Source organism: Erpetoichthys calabaricus, chromosome 9, assembly GCF_900747795.2.
Source record: "Erpetoichthys calabaricus chromosome 9, fErpCal1.3, whole genome shotgun sequence".
In the NCBI taxonomy this organism is placed as follows: Eukaryota; Metazoa; Chordata; class Cladistia; order Polypteriformes; family Polypteridae; genus Erpetoichthys; species Erpetoichthys calabaricus.
This window is the reverse complement of record NC_041402.2, coordinates 35,804,682-35,819,853: the sequence shown is the minus strand read 5'-3', so window position 1 is coordinate 35,819,853 and position 15,172 is coordinate 35,804,682. Positions and strand designations below refer to the sequence as shown.

Here is a 15,172-nt window from a genome sequence, read left to right as displayed (position 1 = left end):
CTGAGACAAACTGCACCGGTACGCTCTCGTATTGTATGCACCAACATGCTTCACTTACACTGCTGCAGGCTTGTGGCTGCATTCGGTAGCATTTCATGATGTTTTGAAATGATTTGTCCTCTTTTGTCACCTGAAATGAAACGAACACAATGAAAGACAGTCACTATATTATCTGGCACAACAAAATAAGAGAGCCATGTGTTCTCTTGGAACTGGCCTTACCTTGGACATGACGTAGATTGCGCACATCAGAAGCTGGTCTAAATGCCGGTCCACCATCAGCTCTGGGTGTTGTACTAAAGAATACTCAAAGCACGTCCAGATTTTTCTGCGAAGTTCATCTGAGATGTCCAGCTTGGAACAGAGGTCTCTTAATCGCATGCTGACCAAGCGGTACACCTGAATGGACAGTAGACTGTGAATGTTTGGATCCGCACTTACACAGTTAGCCTGTCCGCTAGTTTGCCACAGTCCTGACCAAGCTGAACAGGTGTAGAAAATGGATGGGTCACTTGATTTATTTCTGCTTTTTCAATAGATTTAAAGTAGAGTATTGTGAGTCAAGAGCCACATATTTTGCTACATAGGTGGTTTCTTTTACATTTTCTAGAAGCTCGCTTTTATTTTTTTTTTCCAACATTGAAGGCTATCATATTTTCTTGCTGTTCCCCTGAAGGATAAGATTCCAAGGACTCACCTTTCTAAAGAACAGAGACATGGAACCAGTCTTCCGGGGCCGGGAGCCTGCTGGGCTGTGATGCAAATGTTTCTTCTGTGTTTGACCAGGAGACTGCAGAGCGATGCCTCCTCCTACCTGCAGGCCAGGGCCGGCTAAGCTCTGGGCGCTCAGAGGCTGCATGGAGCTCGTAACACTCTGCGGCGTGCCAGTCACACTGACTTGGACGGGTATAAAGGTGATCCCTCCATTCTCGTTGGCAATGCCTGCAACATTACACATGGAGGTAGAACAAGTTGTACAAACCAGTTTATTAATCTGCTTTCAGTATGAGAAACTCAACACCACTGTTTGCATCTGAGAAAGAACACCTCTGAAAGGTGAGCGGCTGGAGTTCGAGTGAGAGGATACAACTGGATAGCTGAACAGCTCAAAACGAGAATGTACTGAGCCAGTGCTTTTAATGTTGTTCTTAAACACCACTTTATCAGACTGGATGCTGAACTGTAAAAACATAAAGGGGATAATAACAGTAATACAAACAGAAAGGGAACACCTGTAGGCCAGAAAAGCTGCTTATTTTTATCTCATGCTGAGAAAAATTAAAGCCCAGCACAACACGTGGTTGAAAGAAAGAATGAGCAGAAAATGTCTTTTAATAAAATCATAGAAGACACTAAGTTGTTTACATGTTTTTGAATTATCTGACTAATATTCACTGACCAAAACAGTGCATTCCTAAAGATGGTTGGTTGCAGATCGGTCAGATTTCATTAGCTGATTAATTGCTTTAAAGTTTCAAGTAACTGAAGCAGGAGTGAACAAAACACTGCCAGGGGTGCAAGTGGCTCACAGGCTATTTTGTAGAAATCAGCAATACTGTATTCTGGCATTCTTAACAAGATGATGCTACAGTTTGCTGGGCATTATGGGTGATTGCCATTGGGTGACATGGAAAAAATGATTCAATAAAGTGAGTTTTACCATACGAATAAGTGCAGTCTGTTGCGTACCTGCATGGAGAGCGCTCTGAGTTGTGAGAAAAGCGCTATATAAATGTAAAGAATGATTATTATTACGCATAGAAGGGTTAAGTGTGTGTTTAGGGTAAAGTTAGTGGCTTCCTTGCCTTTCTCCTGCATGTACATTTTTAAAAAATATATGTTTGCACATGGCGATATATGGAAGATAATTTGTGGCAAAATTAAGTGCAATCCAACACGCTAACTACATTGAAGGCCCAGTTTTACTGTGTTATAATTAGAACATATTAACTAAATCATTGATTGCTTTTCACTATGGCATGCAATTTTCGTGTCAGTTTAAAATGCAATACAATTTTACTTCATGTCCATAGGTTGTCATAGCAGGCGTACTGCATTTCACTTAGCAGCTGCTCCATGTGTATTGCATTGCGAATCGAGACCACACTTTACATTGTGGCAAAAGTAAAAGTCATCAAATGACCAATCAGCATCAAAAGAAGGGGCAAAGGGCGTCAACAGTTGGAGGAAGAGGCATTCCGATGATGAGTGTGTTGTATGTACTTAGAAAGAGGGTGAACAGGATAAGGCAGGAGGTCTGCTGTCTCATTGAACGGGTGGAAGCTGGCAATCTGAATGATGATTTGATTCTCTTGTTTAATGAAAGAAGGAACAGAGTTTATGAATAAAAAGCTACAAAGAATCCAAGGCCTAACAAATGTTTCACTGTATTCCATGTTAGGTTAAAATGACTAACAACCCACACCTCAAAAATGTAACTGCACTGTTTAACATGTATAAAAACAAAACAACTTTAGACATAAGAGTAAACTTGTCAGCAAGCCCTAAATATACTTTTGGCTGTTTTAGTTAACTACTCCACAGTCTGTATTTACTACACTTATACTCATTGGCAGAATACAGAAACATTTGGAAGTGGAACACCACTTTCCCCACATTTTGAGGCTGGCTGGTCATTAGATGATTTTTAGCTTTGGCATGAAGCTTTTGTCTTGAATTGAAATGCAATACACACAAGCTGCCTCTAAGCAAATGCAATATGTTTGCTAAAATGCAATGCGCTTTTATATTGCATCCGAAACTGACAAATGTGTGCCGTAGTGAATTGCAGCTGATTGTTTGGTTGGTTTGTTTTTAAAACTGGGCTAAAATCAAATGTTCCACCTGCATATGTATTGCATTTCAACATAATTAACACATTGGACTGCATTTAATTTTGGCACGAATAATCTTCCACAATATCAGTGATGGATTTTGTTGGCAGCAGAACTTCAGTTGTAACTCCAGGTCTGTAAACAAATCAGTATGAATGCCACTTACTAATATGAAAGATGAAAGTTAAAAGGAGAAAGATGAACAGATGGATTATTCCTGTACTTCAATCCGTGTGTTTGGTGAGATGAGGAGGAAAAGGCACTTAACAAAAGCAGCATCCCAGTCGTGCTTTCAGGCAGTTTGTGTGCTTTTTTTTTCAAATGCTTCATCACCGGCTAAGAAGAGGACGGTAGTTATGGTTCTCAAGTGAACTAATTTCAGTTTTGGTATAGATTTGTTAATTTTTAAACTTTTTTTCAATTCTTAAAGATTTACAACAACGTGAGGGGAGTGCAACAGGATATTATTATTATTATTATTATTATTATTATTATTAAAGCTGTTTTTTCCAGTTTCAAGAGACTGTGTTCAAATGTAAGTGCAGACTGCACAGGACATGCTGCTCAGATTGCTGTTCTTCAAGGTGAATTTGAATCTCCCTTTCAGTACTTTAGGTGCCATTAAACAGACTTTCAATTTTTTTTCTGTACTTTAATACACCAGGATACACTAAAAGCTAATATAGTGGAGAGCAAACAGGTACAAATCAATGCAATGAACTAATTGTTGTGACGTTAGGCTTCTCAGTCGCTATTAACCATGTGTTAAGAAGCCAGCAGTTTCATGTTTAAGACTAGGACAATGCCAGAGTGATGTCACTTTACTTTAAAATTGCTATCTTTTATTGTTTGAGCATTAATCTTAATGACTTTTAACAAAAAAAGGTTTTTAATTAAACTATTTCCTGGAGCAACTCTTTTTATGTTAATGTTAGCCACTAAAATATGTGTTAGATTGCCCAGGTTCATAGTCACACGTGGATTTTATGTGGTGCATTGAACCAGTCATTATTGACAATTTGCCCAACCACCAAGTTTGCCCACCAAAGCTTTAAACTAAATAAGGCCGAACTCTTTGAGACAAAACCAAGAAGGATGCATCTCTCAAACTGAGTGGAAGTACAGTCCTCTAAGGTTTTTCATCTCGTGCAAGGATTCTCCATTTCTGTCCTGAATACTATTGACCAGGGGTTCTCAAAGGCGGTCCTGGGGACCCCCTGAGGCTGCAGGTTTTTGTTCCAACCAGCTTCTGTTTTTAATTGGACTCCTGTGCTAGTTAAGTGAGCTGTTATTTCCCAGATTCTATGTTTGGGAACAATATAGAAATTAGAAAACTAGGTTTGGTAAAAAAAAAAAAAAATTAAAATATACTAAGTAGTTATATGGGAATAATGCTTTTTTTTTCTTTTTAACAATATTTTCATTTTGGTTTTCATTCTATTTTTCCAGGTGTTCTAATTGTTTAATTAATTCATTATTTACTAATAAGTGGGTTTGACGCTGAAGTAGTTACAGCCTTTCAAATTTGAGTGTTATTTTCCTGCATGTCTGCTCTGCTTGTTTTTAATTGTCGTTATTAAGATACAATGAAGGGGAAAAACTACACAGAGAAAGGTTAAATATAAAGAAAGCAACAAAAGTGAGTGAAGTATTTAAGTCTATAGCAAAAATTGAAATATTTCTAAATGTCTTATAAATGTAAAAATCATGCCTCTGTGCTTTCTTAATGTAGAATAAGAGAAGAGGAAAAAAAAGTAGGGCGGCATGGTGGCGCAGTGGGTAGCGCTGCTGCCTCGCAGTTGGGAGACCTGGGGACCTGGGTTCACTTCCCGGGTCCTCCCTGCGTGGAGTTTGCATGTTCTCCCCGTGTCTGCGTGGGTTTCCTCCGGGTGCTCCGGTTTCCTCCCACAGTCCAAAGACATGCAGGTTAGGTGGATTGGCGATTCTACATTGGCCCTAGTGTGTGCTTGGTGTGTGTGTGTGTTTGTGTGTGTCCTGCGGTGGGTTGACACCCTGCCCGGGATTGGTTCCTGCCTTGTGCCCTGTGTTGGCTGGGATTGGCTCCAGCAGACCCCCGTGACCCTGTGTTTGGATTCAGCGGGTTGGAAAATGGATGGATGGATGGATGAAAAAAAAGTACCAGCGATTTAAATTTGATCCGCGTTATCAGTTGTTGTCACTGATTATGAAGCTGGTTGGAACAAAAACCTGCAGCCACAGGGGGTCCACATGACTGAGTTTGGGAATCCCTGCTTTAGACCAGGTCTGTCATCAGTAATTTTAATATCACATGTATTGTTCTAATTAACAACTGCAATAAAGTCTGGAATTATGTAAAAGGAAAGGCACATTTGTTACAATGGTGGTGAAATCCAAAAAAAAATATGAAAGCAATTTCTGAATGTGCAACAGAACATGGAGAACACTGGTATCAGTAATTAGTAGTAGCAAAGCAAAGGGTTACCTTGCACAGGGATGGTGACCGTCTGTCCGTTGTTGGCTGTGACCGTTGCAGTGGCCATGGTGACCACTGTCTGCCCAGGCACTGGGGTAACCGCCATGGCATCTGCAGTCACATTTTGTATGGGAACGGTGTTCACGATTGGAGACTGAGAGACTCTGATTGTGCTGCTTGATTCTGTGTTGCTGTCGCCATCAACAAAAAGTCTTCGCCTGGCACTTCCTGCTGCTGGAGAGCTATAGCGGTCATGAAGAGTAGCTGGAGATGAAGAGACCACTGTTGGAAATTATAAAAGGAAAGCATGAGGGATATAAATCTCCAGTTAGAAGCTAAAATTTGTATCTGTAACAATGCAGCAAAACATGGGTGAAGTACACATAAACAAAACCAAAAACCAGAATTATGGGGATGAAGGTGATTGGGAGTAATAAAAGTTTTTACATAAACTACATTATAATGTTAATGTTAATGAAGTGTCCATGGGTCTGCACTTCCTTACTGAACCTTCACATTCAGCACATGAATTCACCATCACTATGGCAGCCTACCTTTGAATCGCTGGCAATGTACCAAGCACTGTAAATAGAAGAACAAAGTGTACACAGGCATACAGATGGAATTCCACTTTGAAATCATTTCCCCCAAGGCTGAATAAAGGTAGCTATTTGTTTAGATGCTTTTCTTAATTTGATTGAAAACAGTTAGTCAATAATTAATTCAGTACCTTTGTCTGACTAAAACATCTCATCTTTCATATTGTTTTTCCTGGTGAAGGGCACAGTGCTATCACTTACTGAGTAAGGAAGACCAGACTTTACTATTTCCAGCAAAACTCTCTGGGTCTTCTGGCAGAATCCAGGTGCTCCCCGGCCAGCCATGCTCCCTAAAATATCTTGGGCCTACCTATGGGGCTCATCCCAGTGGACCTTACCCAATACATGTGCCATGAGAAGCACCACTGGGCCATCCTCACTAGATGACAAAAACATCTTGAATGACAGCGGCTGTCCTCCAAAATCCTCCTGGATTGTTTAATCCACCATATTATTACAGAAAGCGAGTGTCACAACCCTGGGGAGGAGGCTCATGTCTGTCACTTGAGTCTGCAGTTTCACTCTGTCACTCACTATTTACAAATTTGGGAGGATTTGTATTTTTCCCTATTAACATACATACTGTATGCAGAGGAAATGAAGAATGAAGCTGTCGGAAATATTCATTATAGTCCAATTAATGAATATTTACCTATAGACTGGCTTGAAACTGGTTACCTTCGCACAAACTAAAACAGGTGTTTTTCCAGTACTTCTCCATTATGCAGAGTGCAGTATACACTCAGCACACATACCCTGACTTGATCATTTGTGACTTAACCAAAAGTATGTTACATAATGTCTGGAAGAATGATAAAGAAACGTGTGGGCATCTATGTCATTCTAATCGGTAACTACCTTCCAATAATACAGAATTGTCTGAACATCAACTGACTAAATGAATTGAAAGGGCAATTATTGCTATATAAGTAGAAAAATTAATCACCCAAGAAACCACAGTCACCTTGTTTGTGAGATAGTATCAATAACACTTGAGGTATATCAGCCTTCATAATCACTTTAAGGAAATGATCTGCATTGTACTAGCAACATCCTGTTGGAGTCCTCTGCTTAAAAATGGCATTTACATCAATTCAAAATATAAGCATTGCAACAATCACAAATAAAAAATGATTTTGTTTCCTTCTTGCCAATCAATCCGAGCTACAGTTTAGAAACATCTGTTAATTAATATCTACATTCCTATTTAGTTTCAGCATTACTTAAGTATTCTTATCAACTTTATAACCACTGTCACATGCCTAACCCTTAACAGTGTGGTTTTATTTACATAAAACAGTGTAAGTACTGTATATAGCAGTAAATTATAAAGCTGAATTCACCTTCCACTGCTGCTAGGTGGGTTGGTGTCAAACTTGATGACAGCTGCTGCTGCTGAACATGTCGCCTCAGCATGTCATATTACACAACTAGTTATCACAGGGTATGTCAAATTAGACGGCTGCACGACAGCATTCCAGCACAGTTTCACATTTCCAAAGTATTCTAGAGTATTCCAAAGTATACTAACTTGTTCTACTTCCTACAGCCAATAATGTGTTGCCTGGCAGAGCCGATCCCAGTATGAAGGCTTTATGCATTGCAAGTTCATCCAAAATCTCTGCCCTTTTTTGTTTTTAATTCTTTTACTGTACGTAAAACATCCAACATCAGACAAATGAGTCTGTCTTCTGTTTTTCAGGTTCAAAACATCCTTGTTCCTTATTTCCTGTTATATGCACTGCACTTCTGGCTGAGCACTCACTGGTCTTCAACTTTCGCAGACACACAGACCACCAATAAGACTTAAAACAAAACATGACTGACCCCGACTGGCTAAGATTATGTAAAGTAAGTCACTGGAACAGTCAAGTAATGAGACATGGAATTAACTTTGCTGGTGAAATCTAAAAGTTGCACAAAATCATCATTAATGCACACTTATCTCACTTCTACTTTTGTGGACAAAAAGTAGGAGGTGAACTAAAAAGCTTTAGGAGGGTTTAATCTCCTGCCAATAATTCACCGTAACTTACTTGACTAGCCTGTGTTACATGTGTATGAATAAATAAACAATTAAATTGTATGGAAAATAATAAACCTATGAAAGATCCTACTGTATAATGAAATCGAACATGCTGTGATTGTTTAGAACATTCCACAAAAATAAATGTTCTTCACAGTAAAGCGTATGGAGAATAGTAAAGATCTCCTTAAGGGTAAATGGCTGAAACAAAGACGGGAACTAAGCTTGTTGCACTGGGGGATCACAGGCAAGCACCATAAGAAAAAGTGTAAAACTAACTCAACATCACTAGATGAGCCAACTGTCAAAGTTGTTCAAGAAATATTTTTCTTTCAAGAGGTAGTCTTTGTTTGTTTGATTTTATTTTTTAAATGAAGATCAGACAATCTGCCAGATGCGTGGCTCACCCTTAAATAACTTGCCCTCCACAACATCTCATGCATGGTGTGTTATAGAAAGAGTTGTACAGAATATACCATCATTGACAAGCAACACCCCAGAACAAAATAATAACAACACAAATTAATAAAAGAGATAATGACAGAACAGAGTAGCAGATTTCGACAAACAGAACAAGCTTCTAGTGAACCAATAAACTAAATGTATGCTTATGTTAAAAAAATAAATGTAATGAGTACAGAATATTCACATACATCTTCCAGCTTCTGCACGAATCTCATTGACTCTGTTGGCAGTCAGAGGAGAGTTTTGGAAACCTCGTCCCTCCGGGTATTCAAACTGATCTGGTGTCATCACCTGAAACAGAAATGATATGTTAATAGATGGGACAATGCCGCCAGTAAAAATGAATGAGACTCAACACAAGTAAAATTTAAACTGTTTCATGAATGAGTTAGCAGACTTCAGACTCTCTGACAGGACTCCATCCATCAGTGCTTTTACTGGACTCCTTTATTACAATCTAAGGGCTCAGCCTATCTCAATGTCAATGGGTTCAAGGCAGAAACTAAACCTGTACAAGTTGCCAGTCTATCACAGGGTACACTAACACACACGCCCACACTCACTCACAACAGACCAATTTAGAGTTGTCAATCAAGATAGCATCTGACTGGGGATGTGAGAGCAAAACACCTAATGCTGACATAAGAAGAACATGAAAACTTAAGTTCAGCCCTGCAGAGCTGTGAGGCAATAGTGTGAATCCCTGTTGTCACTATGCTGCCCCAGAAAGATTCACCTACAGGAAAAGTTCATTAATATTGAGGCCTTCAGTGTTACCAAAAAAGACCATTATGATAGAATTCAAAAACTCATTTTTGGAACAGTGAGATTATAACTAAATGTAAAATCTGTGGACAGAGCATCTCAAACAGGCACCTGACCTCCTCACAGGTTGGCACTTTGTTCTTAGCTCCACGGATGTATTCCCACAATGGAGACTCCTGCTTCCATGCCATACTCTCTAAGACCTGCTCTTCTAATCGGTCAAGATGTTTGACCACTTCTCTGAAGAGGCCATCTTCTGTTCGGATCAGCACCTCAATCATCTAAAGCAGACACAGACAAGTGAGTAGTGTCACCAAGTAAAAGTAGCTTAGCACTATCAGCAGTTAACAGTGGGTTGCAAATAATTATAGCACATTTCAATGGTTATCAGTACAAAACAAAACGTCATAGGGCACAGTTGCCCACACATGGCTTCCAAAGTTAAAGTCACCAAACAGCACAGAACCAGTATCCACACAGAAGGCAAAACAACAATGAGATGAACCAAAGTCTAGGAAGCAGCTGTGTATAAATAGGATTTTACCCCATTAATACCAACACATGAAATGCTGTACCTGATAATTTTAGCTCCTCTGGATTCTTGTGTTGTTTATGCTTACCTTATAGAAGTGATATGCTGGCAGATCAAAGATTTCAATAATCCAAGGGAAGTCACCTGGAGGCTTATATGAGAATAAAATGATCTCCAGACAACATGCCATGAGTGATCTGTGGAACATATCCTGCTCCAGAATACCCTGTGTCCATTAACAAAAGATAAAAAATGAAACAAAACAATGCAAAGAAAGGGGCAGAAACAGAACATACAAGCACATATGAAAAAAAACTAAGAGGAGACGATGCATATGGCTCATCTGTCTAACAAGCAGACCAAAGTACCTTTTTCAGTCATTACGCTAAAGATTTATGGCTAAATTAGAGCTTATTAAAGTGGCATGTTATGCTATTCATATTAATGTAATTTATAAGCAGTTCTTACGCTACAGTGTGTCGATTCACAGCAAATTCACAGATATGAAAGACTGCATAATACTCAAAAAATTTATTTTCAACTGAACTGTAATTAGCTTTCATTTAGCAACTTCAGTTTTTTTAAAAATTATTATGAATGATGCAAGCCATCTTTGACATAGATGAATACATAGCAGCCATCATTAACACTGATACATAGTATAATTCAGTACATACTCTCGTTATTTTTAATCATTTTATTATTATATTTTCACATTATCCATTGTAACCAGCAGTTCAAGAAGCCATGCAACAAGTTCAGCCACAGGTAAGCAGCTCCATTGGCAGCTGGCTGTTTGGCGGAGTGGTACAAACCACTACTTGTTATTCCCGTCTCGGGGATGGGGAGACAACACCCTGAATGAATCCTCAGAAACAACAGTATGTGTCTCACAATCATCAGTTAGTGGTGCATTTTCATGCCATTATTATGCATTTTCAAACTCCATGAGGTTTTATTATCACAAATATAATATGTTTAATCAGAAGGTCAACATAATTACATGCTTGGGGTTCAGTTTAATTTAAATTATTTGTGTTTTTGTGATTTCAAATACAGTAATATTTCTGCACTGTCATTTTTTCAAAGAAGTAAAATAAGTTGTAAAGTTATTATGCATATTTGCTGATTTCCCATTTATGGGCTTTTTCCAGTGCATAATCCGACTTAAACAGAAAATAGCTTATGGCAGAAATGGAACTTATTTGTAATGTTACAGCCGCCTGCGTGTGTGTATATTATATACACATATAAACACACATGTATGTATGGCATTGCATTCTTATCAGGCAAAAAGAGAAACATTACCCATAGGCTGCAGCTTGGTTTTCTGGCAATGAAAATAAAGAAGACAGAAGACAAAGCACATTCCTCCTTTAGCTGATTAAGCCTAATAGCAATAATACACATAGATCTCTCACTCTATAAATCCAAACTTGTGCTGCGTCTTCCACTATCTATACTGGGATAATATGTCAAAAACCTTCTTCAAATTCATAAAATGGCTAGTCAGGTTCAGCAAATTCTCAGAACCCTAAAAATATCTGAAGAAGAAGAAAATAGTAGGACACTGCTGCACAGTCATGATGAAATCCATACCACGTCTTCTGAATTCAATGCTTGACTATCAGCCAGGGTCTCCTTTCCAGCACACTGTATGAACTTTCTTGAGGATACTGAGAAACACAATACCTTGCCAACTACATCATATCCTCAGGTCCCTCTTTCTGAAATTGGATACCAAAATTCCAATCTGCCAGTCCACTGTGTCTGACATCCAGGCAACCCTGAAAAAGTGTTTTACAAGGATACTCCACAGCACTTTAGCTCTTCAGTATGATTATCATTCACATTCACAGCCTTGCCACTGAAGAGCAATTCAACAACTGTTGTCTTCTCAATCAGAAACAGTCCCAGCATTTAGGAACTCTCTGCATCCTTCAAAGCAGGTGTGTTTCTTTTTGAGTTCAAAGAATATTCACGTTTACAAGCTGCTGAATGCAGATCAAATGATGCCAAATCAGAAAAACTGTGTTTATAACATCTAACAAGTGCACTGTTACTGCAATATGTATTATGAATACAAGAAAGTATGTGATTCAGGCAGGACCAGTATGAACACCTAATCCCAAAGACCTGAATCAGTGAATGTCCAGGGAGTTTCAATCCTGTCATAATTAAAACAAATCTGTTGTGCTGTCCAGCCCACATTTCTACAGGTTTTATGAGGCGCTTTCTGCAAGGTTGCATGATTAACTGGGAGCTCTCGAAATATGTAGTGCATGCTGGGGAGTGATTTAGTAGAGCATTTATGTATCCCTTCTGACTGAGGAAGGCCACATCCTACTCCAATCGTCCGATCCAGATCACTACCACCTCAGAAGATATGCCACTCTGATCTGGACTGTAAACACTCAAACTACAAGCCTATCAGATTTAAATACATTTCTTCTGGAAACTTTCACCATACACATAAACATCGCATGAAGAAAATACAGCAGACTTACAGATAAATCAATGTCACCCAGTCTTCTCTTCTCCTGGACGAGGACACCCTCCAGAATTTTATAATAGAGAATTTCAGCAAGGCAAAAAAACTTCATGGCAATGTCTGCATTAAAAAAACACATTGTTAGACAGTTCAAGTCTGTAAGCATGACTCCAGTATATTCCTAAAATGTGTGGTGTGCATTATTTATTGCATTTCAATTCACTTCACACTTCTTGTCACGTTCTGGTGACATTTCAGCAGGAGATTCTCAGATACTGGCTATTTCTGTACTATACACTGCAAACTGTTGCTGCTTTTGTTTATGTAAATATTATATTGTTTAATAATTTACCACTAGGACACTTGTAAATATTCAGAACAGCATTATTAAAAAAAACTAAATTAGCTTATGTTACTGAATTTACAATGATAATTTGATGAAAAGAAATTAGTTAGGCAGTTAATTCTACAAAACTGTTGCATTATATAGTAGAACTAAAATGGCTATAAAAGTATTCACCCTTGCAAAATTTCACTTTTTATCGTTATACAACACCGAATCACAGTGGACTGTCACTGCCCAACAGAAAAAGACTTTCATGTCAAAATGAAAAACAATTTCTGTAAAGTGGTCCAAATTAATTACAAATATAAAACACAAAATAATTGATCTCATAAATACAACCAAAGTCAGTATTTAGTATATGCACCTCTGAACCCATGGCAGCCTTCAGTCCTTATGTACAGGTCTCTCTCTACTAGCTTTGTACATATGCACACTGCCATTTTTCCTCATTCAGCCTTGTATATCTGCTCAAGCTCTGTCAGGTTGCATAGGGACTATAAGTGAACAGACTTTTACAAATTCTTAATTGAGTTCACATTTACACTCTGACTCAACCAACTCCAGGACACAAACATTATCGTTTATAAGCCATTCCTGTGTAACTCTGTGATTTCTGCTTGAGGGCATTGTGTAGCTGGAAGACAAATCTTCTCCCAGGGTGCAGCTTTCATGCAGGCTGCATTAGGTTTTTCTGCAGGATTTTGTTGCACTCGTTTTCTCTCCACCCTCATCAGTCTTCCAGTGCCAGCTGCAGAGAAGCATGATGTTGCCATCAGCATATGTCACAGTGGAATGGCATGTTTTTGATAATGTGCAGTGTTTAAACATGGATTTAGTCTAATAGGCATAAGGCTTTTGTTCTAATCAGACCAGGTCCTTCTGCTGAGATGTCTTGTCATGTTTGTGTGTTTTTTTTAACAGTGGCTTTCTCTTTGTCATTCTCCCATAACGCTGTCACTGGTGAAGCACCTGGGAAACAATTGTTGTCTGCACAGTGTCTCCAATTCTAGTAACTGTAGCTTGTAACTCTGTCAGAGTTATTATAGGTCTCTTGGTGACCTCCCTCACTGGCTCTCTTCTTGCACGATCACTCAGTTTTTGTGAACGGCCTTCTTGTCTACATCCCCTGACTTGTGCTTTTCAATTATCTTATCACAGAATTGCTTAGAGAGTTCTTTTGTCTTCATTGTATATATTAGACCAGTGTTTCCCAACCTCGTCGTGGGGGCACACTGTGGCTGCAGGTTTTTGTTCCAACCAGCTTCTGTTTTTAATTGGACTCCTAACCTCTCTCTGTCTCTTTCTCTGGGCAAATTAAGTGATGTGTTATAGAAATTAGAAAACTAAGTCAGGTAAAATATACATATATATAAACATATATACAGTATATACATATACATAAATATACATATATATATATATATATATATTTATATATATATAAACACATACATATATACATAGCCACAGGGGGGCCACAAGACTGAGGTTCTTAAACACTGTGTTAGGCCACCTAGTCATACTGACTCTCCACCAGCTGATCCTTGCAGATAAAGAAGTACATTTATACTACAGGCAACTGAATCCCCAGACAGGTGATCTTTATGTAATCAATTAGGTGACATCTAAAACCAACTGGCTGCAACAGGCATTTCATATTAGTACTTATGCAATTAAGTTATTTTAGGTTTAATATTTGTAATTCGTTTAGACCACTTCACAAAGATCAGTTTACACTTTGACAATAAAGTTTTTTTTTTCTGTTCATCAATGTTAAAAAGCCAAATTAAATTCACTGTGATTTAATATTGTATAAAACTAAACAATGAAGAAACTTCGAAGAGGTGAATTCTTTTTATATGTGCTATATATGCTATGTTAAATATATTTTTAAAGTTCATAGAAATTTTTCACCACAGTTATGCACTGCAGTCTTAACACTATATAGACAAAATGATTATTGTAACCAAGTATTTCCATAAATGAATACATTGAATAACAAACTAATTAATTTATATAGCACCTTTCTTTGGTAAATACCATCACAAGGACCTTTACACAAAAACGGCTAAGATTCAACTTTCCACTTTTTTTGTTTGTTTGAAGTGAACCACACATTTTACCAGTGAAGACTAAACTGTGTGTTATTTAAAGTCCAGTGTCCCTGTCACTAGACCACAGTGCAATTGAAAAATGAACTTTTAAAATGGACAATAAATACATTTCATTAAATAGACAAATGCGCATGCCTGCAACCTTTATTTCTGTCCACTAGAAGATTTCTATGCAGCTTTTAATGGCTGCTCTCCCTTTCACTAAACTGATGAACAGGTGCTTATGTACCTGTACTAAGATAGAGTGACCATAACAATGTTTGTATTATTTATGAAATACAACTTGTCTACATAGATACAATTGCTGTGTGAGATACATGATAATAATTGAAGAAAAAAGCTTCTAAACATTTTATATATAATCTCTTGAACAGCAGTTTAATTAGTTAATGTAACACGATTATGGTCTGCACATTTTATGTGCAACTGTGTACCTATAAATGACCTTGTCACAGTGCTCTGTTTCCAGGAAAGTAGCCAAGGCCAAACTGATAAAAGGTGATGGGTTTGCCAAATACCAGTTTAGAAAACAGCCATAAACAGAG

At 38.2% G+C, this 15,172-nt stretch overlaps 1 protein-coding gene across 1 annotated transcript in view; it reads right to left on the bottom strand.

The window, feature by feature from the left end:
• rbl2 (retinoblastoma-like 2 (p130)) overlaps positions 1-15,172 on the bottom strand; it is a 65,475-nt gene that overhangs the window by 15,581 nt on the left and 34,722 nt on the right. Inside the window, exons 11-18 of the mRNA XM_028809306.2 lie at positions 12,184-12,287; positions 9,765-9,902; positions 9,261-9,425; positions 8,568-8,670; positions 5,299-5,571; positions 698-942; positions 223-399; positions 59-130 (exon numbers count right to left, since the gene is read on the bottom strand). Coding sequence (XP_028665139.2) covers positions 59-130; positions 223-399; positions 698-942; positions 5,299-5,571; positions 8,568-8,670; positions 9,261-9,425; positions 9,765-9,902; positions 12,184-12,287 — 1,277 coding nt within the window. The remainder of the gene's footprint in view (positions 1-58; positions 131-222; positions 400-697; positions 943-5,298; positions 5,572-8,567; positions 8,671-9,260; positions 9,426-9,764; positions 9,903-12,183; positions 12,288-15,172) is intronic.